Here is an 18,813-nt window from a genome sequence, read left to right as displayed (position 1 = left end):
AGTTTGTTTTCAATTTGTTGATCATAGTTGTGAAAACAGCTGACCATATGTTGGGTTTTCACACATTTCCTCACAGCGAGAGACTTTGAAACCATTTAAAATATACAGTATACAGTATGAGAGCTTTAAAAATACAAATGCAATTTTGCTCTGAAATTGCTAACCGGACATGCTTTATTTATACGACTCCACCGCAATTTCTTTACGTTGGGATTACTGCCAACAGTCCTGGACACTGTACATCTATTTCCTTCACTTTAAGCAGAATGCAGAACAGAACACACTGTAACAGTCAAGATGATGATTGCACGAAGGTTTAGACTCACCTTTGCGACCCTGTTGGCTACCTCACGACCCACCATTAGCCCCTGGACAAATGTCCGTGCTGCAATGAAAGACCTGGTGACCTGAGCCTTGAGCCTCCTGGGTATATCTCCAAAGGGCTTTAGCTGGTCTGTGTATTTACTGATGCACTCCAGGTAGTCCTCCGTGAAGTGGTACTGGGAGTTGAGCAGCTGGAACATGCGCTCCAACAGACGGGACCAGAAGTCGTTCAGCATCTCTTCCAGGTTGACATTGCCCCCCGTGTAGTAGCGCTTCAGCTCCGTGAACAAGTCCTGAAACACCTCTGAGTTCTGTATGTACAGCTTCCCATACGTCCGTGTGAACATGTCATTCAGAGACTTCTCGGAATTGTCCAGCAGCTCCAAGAAAAACTCTGGGTAAATGGTTTGGGTGGGATTGGGGGATGGGGGATGGGGGGGATAAAATGATACATTTGTTATTATAAAGTCATGAACAGCTTGTGAAGTAATTCCCATTTTCTAGTTTAGATTTAGAGTATCCGACCTCGAGCAAAGTATTATCTAGTCCACATAATATAATTGTTTTAAGCTGTCCTATTGCATGGCTACTTTAATTAAACATCCTTACTGACATTTTCATATAATCAAATTTCTTGTTTTTTGTTGACTCAGTAATCTTGTCAAAGAACTGTGTCAAATTAAAAAGGTTAGACATTATAAAGCACACTTTTTATTTAAAGCAAATGCGTAGCCTTGCATGACAGTAGCACCAGTCAGCCTCCATGCCGTCTTCTGAAACATGCTCAAGGGAAATAAATTCCACTCAAAAACCTTACCATGCAAAAACGAAAGTGAAACGGCCATTGAAAAGCACAATAAATGGAATCTATACACAGTAAAATACTCAGTGTTCATTTAACTCCACAAATGCAACCAAAACAAATGGATAATTGTACACTGAGCATTTTACTGTGTATTTCTTGGTTTTGGTCCTATTCTTTGCTTTGTTGTTTGAATTTAAGAGATATGCTATAACTTAATATCAAGTCCTGTCTCATAGTTCTGTCTACGTATACTGGGGACAAAGCATACAGCCAATAATAGGTACTTGATTATGTGCAGAAAGTCAGTCCGAAGCATTAATAATTTAATAGCAGAAATAATGGGCCACAAAGACCATGAATGATTAATGTAAAGGTTCTGATTGCATACTGTAACAAAATATTCATAAGTTTTAGACACAGACACCAGTATACATTATCATCCTGAATAGCTTCTATCATTTCCAGACACATTTATTTCTCACAGAGACTATTTATTTGACTATCCAGGCAGCTGGCCTATAATTGAATATTGTGTTACAGTAGACTGAAAGAAAGTACAATGAATGGGCTTCTTTTTTTTATTATATGACATGAAAACAATAACTGCTTCACTGAATTAATAGAGGGATATGATGCACTTAGTGTAGTAACAATGTCATTTTGAAGCAAGGACATGTATCTCAATTTCTATGATTATTCACTACACAGTAGCTTCACTTGACCCATAATCATAGAACTCGACCGGTCTTTGATTCTCTCTGTCTCACACACACACACACACACACACACACACACACACACACACACACACACACACACACACACAATACTATACAGTACTATACAGTACTATACGGTACTATAGTATTCATTATTTATGAATAAACATGCTTTAACAGTTTATGATTTTCTAGAAGAAAATGCTTTTTGATTGTATCCAGATGTTTGAGCCTGTATGAATTGAAGGGAGTTTGTATGTTACACAAAAGGCTAGGACACATTAAAAAAAACTGCTGTATATCAGCAAAGGGGTAAATTTGTGGAACAGCTGTGACAATTGATTAAAACTATGTAATACTGCAAAAAAAAGAGAACACTTTAAGGTGGTAGACAAATGACAGATATAAACTGTCATGTCAAATGTAAGTATATTTTGTTTGGAACTCTTGAGTGTTAATGGCCGGAAATTACTAACTAACTAACTAACAACACATCCACATCAATTAATTAATAACTTCTTTGTCAGTTTGCCTTATAGCTTTCTTCTCCGCTGGATGCTGATCTCCTGAGCATCAACACAGACAATCAGCAACCACCAAAAAGAACAACAAAAGAAAAATAAATAAACCCATAAGCAGCAGAGTCTCAGTGAAGCTTAACTAATAGGATGCCTTGCTCCTGTGTGAAAGGCATTAACACAGCAGGGATCGTAAAACATCTCCCCATGCACAAATGTCAAATATGCCGCCTCCTTTCTTCTCTGTAAACAAACAACACAGACATAATATCACATGTTGCTCGCCTCCTAATATTAACTGTTATAGCATTTGTAATTGCTGTGATTTGTTGGCAGGGGTGTCATTTCTGTGCGCTCTTGATGACAATGGTGAGCCCCGATATAGCCATAAACACACATTTGTGATAATGTGAGTAGCTCTTAAGATATGGTGGATCAATGCTAGCCACAGAATTATATAGCGATTGTAGTTTCACGCAGGGCAGAATGACAGTAATGCCTACTGTACATATAATAATCAATACGGTATCTAGAATAACAACCACTAATAAATTAACTAATGAACCAAATCCCATTTTCAAGGTCAATACAAGTATATAAAATGTGAAACATGCATATGCAGAAATTACATACATTGTCCTGTACCATCATATTTAGAGATAATTGTGCATCCCTGAAAACTGCCCCCCTGGCATTGTATGTGGGGTGGGAATAATTCTATTTATGCTGCTTTATTTTTCTAATTAACTAGGCCTCTCTATATGTGAGATGCCCAGTTAGTAAACTCAGGGGACCTCTAAAGCTCCAACACTACTTTACTGTAACAATGTGGATCTCAGACTTGGCTCCAATGTGGCAGACAATCTGTGACGTCAGTCGTCTATATACTGTATCCATAGCTTATGACATAAAAAATGGGAAAGGTTTCAGCCTGGTCAGAGCAGAGATCTATTGACTTCCATTATATAATTAAGTATATAAGTTATATAAAGGTATAAAACATAATGTGAAAAACAAACAAACACACACACACACACACACACACACACACACACACACACACACACACACACACACACACACACACACACACACACACGGCTAGCCTCTTGCCACACCATAAAACACTGGCATGTTTAACCTACTGTAAAAATACAGCAGATACATTATTCCCACACCGTTAGCTGGTTTTGTCTGCGGCCTAATGGTCATTTAAGCATTCATACTGTCTGTATTGATTACATACATTTTACAACATCTCTTCCACGGTGATGTCCGCAAAAGGGCTATTGTTGAGTACAGATGAGGTTTTGCAGCTGCCATACAAGGAGGCAAACACAACTCCAGCTATTCCATTTCCATCCTTGGCATTTTGAAATGTGGTATGAGATATCTACGCCTATACGTCTGCATTTCATACCTGCAGCCTGTAGTTAGCACTGACCTCTTTTTTCCCCCTTCTCTAGGAATGGCCCATTCCCAAGCACCTACTGTACATCTAAAACGAGTACAAAACCAGTGTTAAATTAACACAATTGGCTTCTAATTACAATTGCTCCAGGTGACAGCCTACCAATAGCATCTCTAAAAGGCCCGTTCACAAGACATTCTCAACATTTAGACATAATGTGATTTGTCCACTGTTACTTACTACAGAGAGAGAGCGATCAGGGGAACAAAGTAACATCTCTGGTATTAACCGAAATGGACATTTGTACACTGTCAGAGTTAAATGAACACTGATTTTACTGTTTACCTTGCTATCTCCATTAATCAGTGTTACATCTGCCCCATGCCTTCTACTTCTCCCTCCCTACTCTGTGTGTGTGTGTGTGTGTGTGTGTGTGTGTGTGTGTGTGTGTGTGTGTGTGTGTGTGTGTGCGTGTGCGTGCGTGCGTGCGTGCGTGTATGTGAGATTGTCTGAGTGGAGACAGGTGTGTGGAGGTTAGATTGGAGTGTATACTCAGCCTGCCCTGCGTTTCACTGTAGTAGTAACCTGTTGTGCTGTCTGGACTGCTAAGACCTGTTTTATCTAGCCACATCCTAGTCCTGTCTGCCTGCCCTGGTGTATGTCTGTTCCCTGCCTTGATAGTCTGAATCCTGCTAGCCAAGCAAGCTCAAGCCTCTGCCTTGTTTCCCCCATTCTAGCTCTTCTGTTAGACTTCATCCAGTATCCAGATTTTTTTTGTAAGTGTAGTGCATGTATAGCAGCATGTGTGTGGCAGACCCCGGCTGTTTGACAAATAAGGACCCTCGTCCAGTAAGGGCAAACAAGCCAATCCGACCGAAAGAAGGATATTAGCGATGAACACTGCAATGAACACCGTGCGAACGGTATTTAGCATCAAACTCTCTTTATACTCGCTCCTGTGAACATGTTATTGTATACAGTTTATCTCCACGCCCCCAGTTTAAATGCCATCTTATCAGCAGAAGCGATAACTGTCTTCCCACAGCCACAGCCCCCCCCTCCCCCCCCCCCCCGCTTCAATTACAATAAAATCACTGATCATACTGCCCCCTGTGCTCTGCTGCTTTCCAACAACATGTACAAAATGCTTCCATAGGCGACGGAACTCTAAACATGGGGATTGGACTTGCCTTAACACACTCACCGCCAAAGGGGAGAATTCTCCCCTTTTCAGTCAATGGTGTTTACCGCCAAAGGGGAGAATTCTACCCTTTTAAAAACATTTTTTTATTTTGTTTTTGAATTTCTAAAAGGTTTCTCTAATTTATGAGTATACATTTTTTTCTGTTATTCACAACGAATTAATTAAATTAATACAAAAATAATTTAAAAAATCCATTCACTTCAATGTTAAAAAATAAACGGACAAATAATTCACATTTTTTCTATAAGAAAATGATTAAAAACCCTGGCAGTGGGTGAGTACATTATGAATAAACTCTGATAAACAGGTGCATATTTATGAACACAATCCTCAGTGTTAATTAAAGTTGTTCTGCACTAACATTTTACACATTTAAATGAACACTGAGGATTTTACTGTGTGGGCTCAGGCTCCATTCCCTAATACTGGTGACCCATGATCACACCTGCGTTTGTTTAATAAGAGCCTGCAGGGCTTGTTTTCCATTTCATTTGTCCCATTAGACCTGAGTCAAGGACACTTGTTTCGTTAACTTTTTTTTTTCATTTTTACTTCTATTTACACATTTCAATGAGAAGTCCCTTTCCAGCTAATTTGACATGCTTTTCTCAGAAAACTGCATAATGGGGATTGTGGTCTGAAATCATACTGTATGTCACACCTTAGCAACAGCTACGCCAACCAGAAGTCGCAGCAGGTCAATTCTCATGGTCATGTCAGCAGCGATGTATTTATATACATTTATTTAGTTTTGTATTAAACCTTGATTTAACCAGGTAGACCTCTACCAACTTTATGAAAGGGACCTGGCCAAAATACCAAGATGATGATACAGTCCAGTCCAGTCCTATCCTATAACCCTGGAGGGTTGTTGGGGCACCACAGATTGACCAATTCCCTCTATCCCTCTCTGTCCTCGCCAGCTGTCATTGCCTCACTGAGTTTCAAGTGTGTCCATCCATTCTCTGATGTTATCATCCCATCTTTGCTTTTGTCTCCCTCGTCTCCTGCCACTTTGTACGGTGCCTTGCAGAGAATGGTGAATGATTACCAGAGGATCTGGTAATGTTGTTCAGTTTTCACAGTGGTAAGCAGGTCATCACGTGGGCCGATGGCTTGTCTGATCTTTTGCTGGACTTCCTCGTTAGTGATATGTTGGGTGTTTTATTTTTGATTTAACCTTTATTTAACCAGTAAAAAAAACACACTTGAAACTCAGTGAGTTTTGTTCACACTCTTTTACGAGTCTGAACTGGCCAAGAGAAGAGGCAATAAATGTTACTCAGCTCTGCCAGCAACAACAAATACAGGACAAGCAATGACAGACATGTCATCCGTAAAAACAATACCCACTACCTAGGGAGCTCAAGGAAAAACAGAGAATCTACAAACAAAGGGACCAATATAAAACCAAGAGCAACAACATTTGCTACACAACAAAGCAGGGGTAATGTCTGGGAAGTGTGTCAATGGCAATCCTTTTAAAACTCACTAGAGGGATCACAAAAGCCAATTTGAGTCTGGTCTGCAGGTCATTCCACGACCAAGGCCCAAAATGCGCAAGGCGTCTTTTTCCAGCCTCAGATTTTGTTGGGGGTACGACATAGCGCAGCCAAGCATTAGATCTGAGATTGAGAGAGTTTTGGACTAGTTCAATTTAGAACAAATGTAAGATGGGAGATTGGCTAGAATAGCTTTGTAAATGAGAGTATACCAGTGTAGAAACCTGCGAGAGAGGACCAACCCACTAAAGGTGGAATTGGTAATAAACCTCAGTGCAGCATTAAAAAGGGGATCAAGTTTGACCAGTGTTGAGAAACAGGCAAAGCGATAGACAGTATCGCCGTAGTCAAGCTGCGACAGGGAGAGGCCTGTGACCAGCTTTTCTACGAGAGGCAGGGGAAAAACAGGACTTCGTTCTGTAAAAGAAGCTCAACGTGAATTTTAGCTTCTTTGCCAAAGAATCAATGTGGTGTTTTTACTTGTTATCCAACCAAATCCCAAGATATTTTCAAAGCTCAACCCATTCAATGGATAATCCACCCAGAGTGGTGATGTTTGAGGGGACAGTGACTACACTATTTGGGGCAAATAGCATAGCCTTGGTTTTTTGTCCGTTTAATACTGTAGCAGTTACAGTGCTATTTAACAGTTCATGCTGCAGAGAGACAAAATCTGAGGCCAAATTTGACACTGCCACATCAAGTGAAGGGGCACAAGAATACAGAAATGTGTCATCAGCATACATATGATACTTACAGTGCTTAGATTGACTGCACATGTGGTTAACATATAACTGCAAATAGTTATTGATATCATCAATAACATTAAGGCATGCTGTTACAGCACTGTGTTTTGCTCTAAAACCAGACTGCGTGGGACATAAAATCATATGTTGGGTGTAGGAGATACCCATGAGACTTCTGTTGCATCTCATCTCCATGCCTTGTAGATGAGATGCTACAGAAACCAAATACCATGCCAAGAGGAGCTTAAAGCTATGTTAGTTTTATGTCCGTTGCAACGATGTCTAAACTACAATAAAGATGGTGGTGCATCTAGTGTCCAATCCGGTGCACCATCTGCCTCAAATAACTTGATTGACATTGTTAACCAGTACGAGTCCTAAACCTGACACCAAGGTCAACATTTCTCAATGGATAAGAAGGATGACCACCTCCAGCCACTGTAGAAGTGTTAAGTTATATTGTATTAACATACTCTACCATAGAGATGGCTAACATACTATACTCTTTTATTCATTAAATAAACCAGATTGAAGCTTTGAACATCTTTAACTTTACATCATTTGAAAATGTTTCTTTTATGGGGGTATCTGGCACAAATGAGGTTGATATTTGTCACATCAGGTACTCGTACTAGTTGGGGTGGCACTTGTCAGAAGGGAGTGTTGGGCGGGAGGAATAGGACGAAGGTACTACGTCCACCCAGTGGGGGCTCCTCACTAGCAGGTGAGTCAGTAAGATACAACAGCAGTGACTGACAACACACAAATGTGTGTGGGGAGGAATTAGTTGGCATAACGACTAAATTGGGGAGAAAAAAAGGGTGACATATGAGGTTTCAGCACATGCAGCGCACGCAGCCACGCACGCACGCAAGCAGCCACGCACGCACGCACGCACGCACGCACGCACGCACGCACGCACGCACGCACGCACGCACGCACGCACGCACGCACGCACGCACTCACACAGGCAGGCAGGCACACAGGCAGGAAGGCACACAGGCAGGCACGCACACACCCTTAGACAGCTAGCCTCTTGCAGAGTCACGCCTTTGGAAGCAGTGTAAAGCACTACAGTTTGGCTTTGGAAAACATTAAATAGCTGAAAACGCTAAACATATTTGAGGGGCGCTTTGAAGGCTTTTGTCAAAGCCAGCAGTGCACAGGAGCCAGACATTGTAGTGTTGTACAGCACTCTTAATTTTTTTCCTCTGGAAGAGAAAAATATTGCAAAAATGATTACAAGATGCTTTGGTCATGACCCAAAATGACTTTCCAGTTATACACCATACCTAAACTTATATTGCAGAGAGCTACACAACCCATGGAAACACAATATAGCTTGCTGGTTAACAAAACAGTGTACAGAATGAATAGATAGATTGGCAATCATAATTAATAATAATAAATACATAAAACATTATTTAATAATTATTTCAAAGATGACAGTACAATCTATTATGTGGAATTGTATGCAAAAAACATATTACAGTATCTGACCATTTGATACGTTTGAAAGATATCTGTAAATCGACTAGAAACATTAAAAGTCCTTCTTAAACTGAACCCTTGAAATAGGTTGAACAAAATGGGAACCGTTGTCCTCACAGCATTGAGAACACAGAGTGAATTCCATTACTGTACCATGACAGACAGAATTAAATACAACTACAAGTACTGCATAAAGATGGCCTGCAGCTTTCCCTGGCTCTAAAAGGCAGACATAAAAGTGCTAAGTTCTCCCATGAAAGTGAAAATAGTCTATCATTCACTGAGGAAAACTCTGCAAGCGTCATCTTATAACTCACCCAGTTTCATGGGTCATAGCCTGAAAAGAGGGACTGATGGAAGGGTGTGGAGGTGAATTTTTCAGCACACATAATTAATTGAGCTCTGCATAGGCTAATTGAGTGGCAATCATTTGAATGGTCATTACCTACATGTCACATGCAGTCATATCACTGCTTTTTGCTAAGCCTCTTCTGAGCCATACTCCTTAAAATCCTACTCTAAAATATGTACATGAACATTATTGAATTGAATTGAATTCAGTTCAACTTTACTTAAAGGTCAGGTCTATAATAAATTGTAATCACATTCATAATGCATTATAATGCACTTATAAGGCATTATAAGACTTGTTATGAATGTTTATAATCATGTATGATGACTTATAACGTTTATAACGTATTATAAGTGCATAATGCATTATAAACTCAGTGGAACAGCACATAACCTACCTCAACTTAGCTAAAGTGTCTTTGTTTTAAGTTGTTATGCATAATTATTAACATTTCTAACCAGTATTATGAAGCATTATGAGTGCATTATAAGTGCATTATAATTCATTATAAATGTGATTATAATGCATTATAGACCCGACCTTTAAAAATGATCCCTGACTAATAAGCCTTATATGCCTTAATACTAATCATTATAATTGCCCTCTGTAACTAAAATAAAAAACACCTTAAATATTGTATTTATTTTAGAAGCAATTCATCTTTTCACTCAAGAGGGACAATGCCCATCGCAAGTTGATGTCATTTGTCCATGTGTGGTCCAACCCTATGGAATGTATGGAATGCATGTGCAAATAAAACATATTTAAAATATTGATTTGATGCTCATATTAACCTTAGGAAGTATTAAGTTGTTTTTTATTCGCACATGGGCTAGACCACACATGGACACATTTGGTGCTGGTCAACTCTAATTTGTATATATGTTACAGGGAAAATGGCATTCCAGGGAAATTGAAAGGGGTACGCTTGTTTTCATGCCCCTCATGCAATTCTGTAGAATCAACGCTAGAGGGCAATGCAAGCCAGACATGAGCCCCACACCACACACGCACGCATGCACAAACCAGCACGCACACACGCATGCGCACACGCGCGCGTGTACACACACACACACACACACACACACACACACACACACACACACACTCCAGGGGGCGGGCCTGGCGGGCTATGTTAGTGCAGTGAGTGGCACTTGGGGCAAACGCAGTCCCCACACAACATCATTTACGATTCTGTGCCTATCGGTGCATAACTCGGACGGCGCTTAAGTCGACTAGCAGACCATCGGCCGGTCGTCGCGGGCACTCGCGCCTGGAGGCGCTCGGGCGCGACTCCTCGGCCTCAAGGTCTGCTAAGTCGGAGCGCCTGCCGTCATGGTCCAAAACTATACTTTATCAGCGAAAAAAAAGTAGTCCGCGGTTGTTTGAAAAAGTAATGTCCCAAGCTGGAGTCAAACCCCGGCTCCCAGTGGTAGAGGGTGGGGAGTCCAATGATTATCGAAGTGCGCCACTGAGGCTTGTACTAGTGGTGCAAAGTAACAAAGTAGATTTACTCAAGTACAATTTTGAGGTATTCGTACTTTACTTGAGTATTTCCCTCATATTATCCATTTTATTTTCAGCGTTCCCCTAGCGTAGCTTCCTGGTTAGTATGTTGTTGTTGTGGTCGTCGTCCTCGCATCAAAGCCCCGCCTCGCAGCACCGCCCCGTGCCTATAAAACAAGCGCTCCCCTGTCAATTTCCCTGGAATGCCATTTTCCCTGTGACATATACAGCTTTGTTGACATTCAGGCTGTTAAACGCCAATGCTGATCACTTTCCCTGACCACATAATAACATTCCCTCTTTCTGAGATTATATGCGGTTGCCAAAGAACAGATCTGCTCATACTGGTAGACTGTGGTTATTGATTTGCCCATCAAAATGACACGGCTTGTTGAATGATTGACTGTAGTGGCCTTCTGCCATTAAGGGAACTCTGGACTGTGTTGGATTGAAAGCCACCCACATACTCCTAGGATTACAGTTAAGATCCATGCAATGGACTGATTCCTAGAATTCCAACCATCACCATGTGTCAATGTGCACTTTTTTGTAACACAAGAATGCTTTTATAGACCTATTGATCTATGTGTTAATTTACGGCTTTTGAAGTAAGTAGACATTTCTTTTTATGGGGATATCTGTTTCAAAATGGTCCTACTGCACATGTTAGAAACCATGGTGCAAAATGTTCAGAAGGAAATAATAGAGAGCAGGTATCTTTTTATATATTTTAAATGGACATGAATTGGATTTGAGATAGAACCTGTCATTTAAAAAAAAAAAGCTATAATTCTATAATTGTAAATACATGTGTACGAGTGATCACCTGAACTAAGTGTTTAAAATGAACGGTCAATTAAATACAGTAATACAAGTATTATTGAATGGATAGTCAATATCGCCTTGCCTACTTGTTGTTAACTAGTTGTACGAACTCTTGTTTTATTATTGTATTGTATCTTGTTTAGTCGATACACTTATTTGTTTTAGCTCTTGCTCATTTGATTTAGCTATTTGTCTCATCTGTTTAAGAAAGTAGGTAGCTGATATATTGCACTTTTACCTTAGCGCTAGATATACTCTTGGTTGCTTGTTTTAGCAGAAAATGCACTTAGGACTTCTGGTGATTAGTAGTTTCGTTCCCTACCTATGTTGAATGCACTTATTGTAAGTCGCTTTGGATAAAAGCGTCTGCTAAATGACTGTAATGTAATGTAATGTAATATTACAGTACATATTGCATATGTGGGTTTCTATGGGATTCAAAGGCCTTTTACCCAGAAAACATAATGCATTGAGAGTACAGCTGGCCAGAACGAATATGTGAATGATCTCCGCAATATATATATATATATATATATATATATATATATATATATATATATATATATATATATATATATATATATATATATATATATTATGGGGGTCCTTGACGTTATTATTATTGACCATTTTACTTTCAGCTCACCTCATTTGCAGGTCTGCTGAAGTACTGTACTTAGTGTTGCATGTGGATATTTGAATGTGTACCAAATTGACACAGATACACAGTAATCCCAATATCATGGGTTTGAATAAATATCATGACCTGCACTGCACTTTCTTCCCCATCTGTCTTGTCCCCTATTCACTATACTATTAAATAAATTATACAGCATACAATACTGTATGAATTGCAACAATCTTTAAAGAGAGAATTACTGTATGAAAGGTTATCATGAATAATACTACATAGGGACGGCTTAATGAGTGGCTTAACAGAATTATGTTGGTATGGCAATGCTTATAGTAGTTTGCAGTCAGTCACTGCTCACTTTTATTCTATTTAAAGGTGTCAGAATAAGACATTGGTACTACAGTACATTTCTGTAATAAGGTTTCTACACACATCAGACCACCTACACAGCAACTGAGGGATTTTTACTTCTGGCACATCACTGTTGAGCTCTATTACAAGGACCTTAATAAGTGGTACCCTGTAGGGCTGATGCTATTAGGAGTCACAGTCCATATTGTTAACATCACTGTTTTGAATTCAGAAGTCTTGGCCTGAGACTGTCCCCGAACCTGCCATATCAGACCCTGATGGCTGATATAGAAGTCACAGAGTCAGGGACAGCATTCTTGCACCCTGGAGGACGAAATCTATATGAGTGAGCCCATGACTTTTCATAAAGCATCACCCTCCCCACAAAATGTCAACTTTGCACACAACCTGTACTGTATCTCAAATTGTAATGGACAGATTGCCATGAAACTTGAGTAGATTCATGTTCCCCAGAGGATGACTCTACTGATTTTGGTGACCCCACGGCCTCTGTTCTAGCACCACCTGTAGGCCAAAACCTCCACTTGCACACAAGATATCTCAAAAGCGAATGCACAGATTGCCATGATGACACTTGTCTATCCAACAATTTTGTCCCAAACATTTCTCAAAAACCATAGACATAAAAAGGTAGATGCCGCGCTGGATTCTGTGGCTGTGTCACCCGCGGGCACATATTGTGGAGGGGAAGTCATAAGGGGCATGCGCACGCATGTGCAGCAGCTTGGAACTTGCCTGGTGTTATAATTTATGCAACTCCATTCAGCGATGACCCGGCGAGGACACGCTGTCATTGGCCACAATGGCCAGTAGTCGTGATTGACGGTTGGGCGCACGGCTCCCCCTCCCCAATACGGCAGCGACGTAGACACATCACTCCAACGAACTGCAGCGGCCAATGACGTACCTACATTCCTATCTATGTCAAAACCTACTACCTGGGGTGCAGCACAACCTCTAGGGGCTACTAGTGGGACTTTAAAGCTTTTAGTCTTGACAAATGATAGCCATAGCCAGAGTATTAATACAGGCAATGTTTTAACTAAAACCAATGATAATTCCAATACATCAAATATTTTGTATTAATATCTTTAGATCATTAGTTCAGTGATTGCTGAAGTAAATATGTGCATGTGATTAGATTGGATATTATGTCCATACTGTTATTTTATCCCATAATATGTATTATACACTTACAAGGGGGGAAAAAAAGAGAACCATGGTGTTAATAAGCTGAAGACCAGGTTGCCAGAAATGACTTTCACACTGGATTTCAAAGTACCTTTTTTTAACATTATGGAATGCAAAGGACTTTTACCCTTGAAGTCATCCTGAAGTGTGAAGAATACATTTTGGTCAAGAGTGAAAATCTGTTGAAGTGTTCCTTCTATCTGGACTAATTAGATTAATTAAATCATTAATATGATTAATAAAGGTGACCTTTCTGCAGCTCTGACAATACATTATCTGCAGAAAAAAAGGCAGTGCTCATATATTTATTTCACTTCATTATACAACTTGCACACACTAGAGGTGGTTCATTTTTCACTGGCTCACACAATGGAATCTCTAATTCCAAGTATGGTTAATCAATATCCAAGCTCATACAAAGATCCAACAGTCTTGAATGACCAGAGCTGTGTGCACATAGATAATGCACACGCGCACGCACGCACGCACGCACGCACGCACGCACGCACGCACGCACGCACGCACGCACGCACGCACGCACGCACGCACGCACGCACACACACACACACACACACACACACACACACACACACACACACACACACACACACACACACACACACACACAGAGAATCATAGTGTACAATACAAACATGTCTATAGCCTATTTTTATCATAAACATACTCATACTAAAAACGTATTCTTCCTCCTGGGAGAATGAATGTACACAGCAAATGTCATGGCAATCTGGCCATTACTTAGAGATGCGTTGGTCACAGACAGACACATAAACAGAAAACCCAATGTATAAGTAATAACCATCATCAAATATATAGCTGTGCCTTTTCTGTTTATTTTTTGTGTTGCTAGTGGCAGGCTCTATGACTCCCAAACAAGACCACTACTTTAAACCAATTTACTCACTTAAAAGACTACAGGCTGGTTTGCAATAGAATTTGCAATGCACCTTAGCATAATGTACCTCAAAATCGAATAGGCAACCCAGTTGGTAAGCAAACTCCCTCAGCATTCAGGTCTGTTTGGCCCCGACCACATTCAAGCTCACTGTGAGAAACTAGGGGCTAAAAAAGATTCCTTCTCTTTCAAACCTGTATTGACTGTTGATGTGCAAAACAAACTCCTCGCCCTAAAGCCAAACAAGGCCACCGGCCTTGACAACATCCCCACCAGATTCCTCAGAGACGCAGCGGTCTCCATTGCTCCCATAGTAGCCCACATTACAAACTTATCCATCAGTCAGTGTCACGTCCCACAAGAATTCAAGTTGGCAAGAGTAATCCCTCTATTTAAAAAAGGAAGCAAACTAGATCCTGGCAACTATAGGCCTGTTTCCATCCTTTGTTCCATCTCAAAGGTTATAGAGCGATCAATCCAAGAACAAATCAACAGCTACCTCAGTGAGCGCAAACTGTTGTTTGAATTCCAATCGGGCTTCAGAACATCCCACTCCATTGACACATGCCTACTATATTTGACCGACTACATCAAACGTGAGGTAGACTCGGGCAAATACTGTGGCATGGTCATGCTGGACCTCCAAAAGGCGTTTGACACTGTAAACCACGCAATTCTACTTGATAAGCTGAGGGCGATTGGTTTTGATTGCACATCACTAAATTGGATGAGATCTTACTTGGAGGGTAGAGAACAAGTGGTTGACATCAACGGAACCATGTCCTCATCCCTCCCGGTGAGCTGCGGGGTTCCTCAAGGCAGCATTCTAGGGCCGTTACTGTTCCTTCTATACATTAACGACATGAATGCTGCCTGTAACTGCAAACTGTTCCTGTTCGCTGATGACTCGGCACTCCTGATCTCGGGTGAGGACAAGTTGCAAGTTGAGGAAGCTCTCAGCTCTGAACTCTCAAAAATCCGTACCTGGCTTACCGATAACAAACTGTCACTACACCTTGGGAAAACTGAATCCATCCTATTTGGGACCAAACATTCCCTCAGTAAAATGAAGGTAGATGACTTCAAGGTCATAGTCGATGACACAATCATCACTAGCAAAGAAGAGATTACCTATTTGGGATGTATTCTTGACAAATACCTACAAATAGTCAGGTGAAAGCATGGCAACAAAGGTGGTCAAAGGAGTAAACCAGAGAACCAGATTTATGGGCAGAGTTTCCTCTTTTGTCAACCCTCAGGCCCTCAGGACCCTCTCGGGGGCCCTGATTCAGCCCCTTTTTGACTATGCTAGCTCCTCTTGGTACTCTAACACCTCAGTGTCACTGCAGACTAAGCTTCAAACCTCCCAAAACAAACTGATCCGACTACTTCTCGGACTGGGGCCCATGACCCACCTCTCTCCCACTCACTTTGCCAGCCTAGGCTGGCTCAGGGTGGAAGACAGGGTTAAACAACTAAAAATGGGTCTGGTCTTCAAAATTGTAAATGCAGATTTGCCCGAAATGCCCCCTATACCCGCATATCTGTATAAATACCTCGAAAAAGTTAGTGACACCCACAGCCACGAAACTAGAGGGAGCGTAAACAACAATCTGGTACCACCCACCCATAAAACAAACATGGGCAAATTCTCCTTCTATAGCACAGCCACCAAGGAATGGAATAGTCTAACCCCATCCCTAAAAAAATGCAGTTCGCTGGGCTCATTCAAAACAGCCCTAAAAACTCATCTTTCTGGAGGCCGAAAGAGGAGATAGTACCAGTTTCCCTGTAGACAGACGACCCCCCCCCCTCCTCTTTTTTGTACATATTTTGTATTTCCTCATGCATTTTTTGTATATAATCGTTATTTTTCCATGCTTCACCCCCCCCCCCCCCTTTTTTGTACATTTATTTTTTATTTTAATTTTTTTCATGCTCCTTTTGTTGGTACATAGTTGTATTTTTTCTGTATTATCTGTATTTTCATATTGATTTTTGAACTGTTTGGTTGCTACTATATATGTCTATGAAATTAATTCAAGGACCCCAACGGAAACAAGTCCGCAAGGACTTTTTTGGCCGGACCTTTTAGACAAAAGCATTATAAATGTAACTGTGTTGTTTTACATTCTTTTGCCTAATAAAATTTTCAATCAATTTCAATCAAAAGGCGGATTGCTTTTGATACTTGCTGATCCAGAGGATGAACCCTACATATTTTGATGACCCCATGGCCTTGACTCTAGTGCCTCAGGCCAAGATGCGCACAGAAGTTGCACTTGCACACAAGATCCCAACATCTACTGTAGTACAGTATGTGTAAATGGAAGTGAACCTTCTTTTACAGCTTCAATTATAAATGATCTGATGCATCAATGCATTTCTAGTATAGCATCTTGGTTGACCAAGTAGAATTAATTGTCTCTCTGCCCACCCCTGCATCTTAGATCTATAACATAAATCTGTGTCGATGGTATTTGCTTGCACAAAGCACACTATCTCTGAATGTGTATTAAAAGTCAGGTTGTCCTGACAAGGTGGTCTTTTTCCTGTTGTCTTGTTGGAAAACAGTTTTTTGGCAGTGATGGCCCATGACCCAAGAAAGGACTATGAAGTATGATGTCCTCCATTTTCAGCGCACTCACCAAAATGTTAGCAGCAAAGGTTGGAAAGGGTTATGTTGTATTCAGTGAGGACCAACTTGCATAGTAACTCTTACAGTACCAGCTTGTATTTGAATGAATGAGCAAAACAGTAAAGTGCTAATAAATTAGTTAGGTGGCTTGATATTTTCCAATTACAGTAAATTGGTTTCCACCAGGTATCTCAGACAGTCTCTCCTTTCCCGTTTAAAGTAGTGTTGAACTCTGGTAAAACTTTGGGTTAGAAGTCCATTATTGTCGATCATCTTTATTAATTTCACACTTCCTCAGCTCAAAATACATCTTTGGGAAGAACTAACATATACTTATATAAGTGATATATTCAGCCATGTTGTGCTCAGTAATCTCTAACCAGAGCTGAGAATTCATTGCATTAAATACCTGGAGCTGAAGGTGAGAAAAAGCTCCCCTTTGTTTGTGCTGGAGGCAGGCAATTGCAATAATTGCCTGCCTGCAACCACTCAGACCACAATTATTGTGGTCTGAGTGTTTGGCCACAAGAGTAAAGGAAGAAAGACATTGTTGCAGCCACATTTAAATTTGATGTCTAAAACGGGGGAAAATAAAGTATGTATTGAATATGGCCGCAATCCATCACTTTTCTAATTTCACTGCACTGGCACGAGCTACATATGATTTGCACAAATACACTTTTAGACATAATTTAAAAACACTTCTGCCTATCCCCAAATCTCCATTATGAGACTGACTTCCTGGATGTCTTTTTTTCACGGAACAGAACAGAAGAGACGAGACGTGATGCTAAAACTATAGGATCATTTTAACTGGTTAATCTTTCTTAATTAGGAATTGACATGAGAAAAAGCAAGGGATTGATCTTTTAAATGAATGACTGATGTTTCCCCTGTGAAATAAGTAAGACAAAACTTGACTTGATATTTATGTCATTTTCATATTTACCAAAAAATACCAATTTCAGTTCTGATGATTAATATTATAAATGATAGATTCCAGATTCAAGAATAAAACATGCTTACACAAGTATGTCCCGTGAAATGTTGGTGTGGCATGCTCTGTCAGACTGTGCTAACAATGTCCAACAAAAATAATATAAACATAAACAAGATATAATATGAGTACTTACTGTAGCAGCAATAAGTAATGAAGTGTAAAGAGTATCAAGTGTGTAAAGTGTGTCAGTATGTACAGAATGTAATTGCAGTATCAATGCAGACAATTTACAATTGTAATTGTTCTTCCCTTTGTTACTGAGATAAAATAGGATATCGTTGCTGTCGGGTGGAAACCTTGTATGTCCAAAACTGATCCTTTTTTATTGTTATTTGAAACAGGAAGACAGACAGACAGACAGACAGATTTTACTGATTAAAGGCAGTTGACCTCACAGTTTGGTCATTGTATTGTTCAGGGCTAGCTTGAGGGAAAAAGCTATTACTGCATCTCTTTGTACTGGCTTTGGGACAACGCAGTTGCTTGAACGCAGCAGCACAAACAGTCCACTACTGGGATGATGTGAGTCCTTTAAAATCCTTTTACCTCTGCTCAAACACCTTCTGCAGTCCTGCAGGGAGGGGAGTGAAGTCCCCCACCCTCTGCAGGGCTCACTGGTCCTGGGAGGAGACATTTCTGTGCCAAACGGCGACAGCCCC

At 40.5% G+C, this 18,813-nt stretch overlaps 1 protein-coding gene across 2 annotated transcripts in view; it reads right to left on the bottom strand.

Moving 5' to 3' along the window:
• LOC308092643 (glypican-6-like) overlaps positions 1-18,813 on the bottom strand; it is a 202,039-nt gene that overhangs the window by 82,334 nt on the left and 100,892 nt on the right. For both annotated transcript variants that reach the window (XM_080438684.1, XM_080438685.1), the window contains one exon: positions 327-718. In XM_080438684.1, the coding sequence (XP_080294810.1) occupies positions 327-718 (392 nt within the window). The remainder of the gene's footprint in view (positions 1-326; positions 719-18,813) is intronic.

Source organism: Gymnoscopelus braueri (genome assembly GCF_963280865.1).
Source record: "Gymnoscopelus braueri genome assembly, chromosome: 1".
In the NCBI taxonomy this organism is placed as follows: Eukaryota; Metazoa; Chordata; class Actinopteri; order Myctophiformes; family Myctophidae; genus Gymnoscopelus; species Gymnoscopelus braueri.
This window is presented reverse-complemented; position numbering and strand designations above follow the sequence as displayed.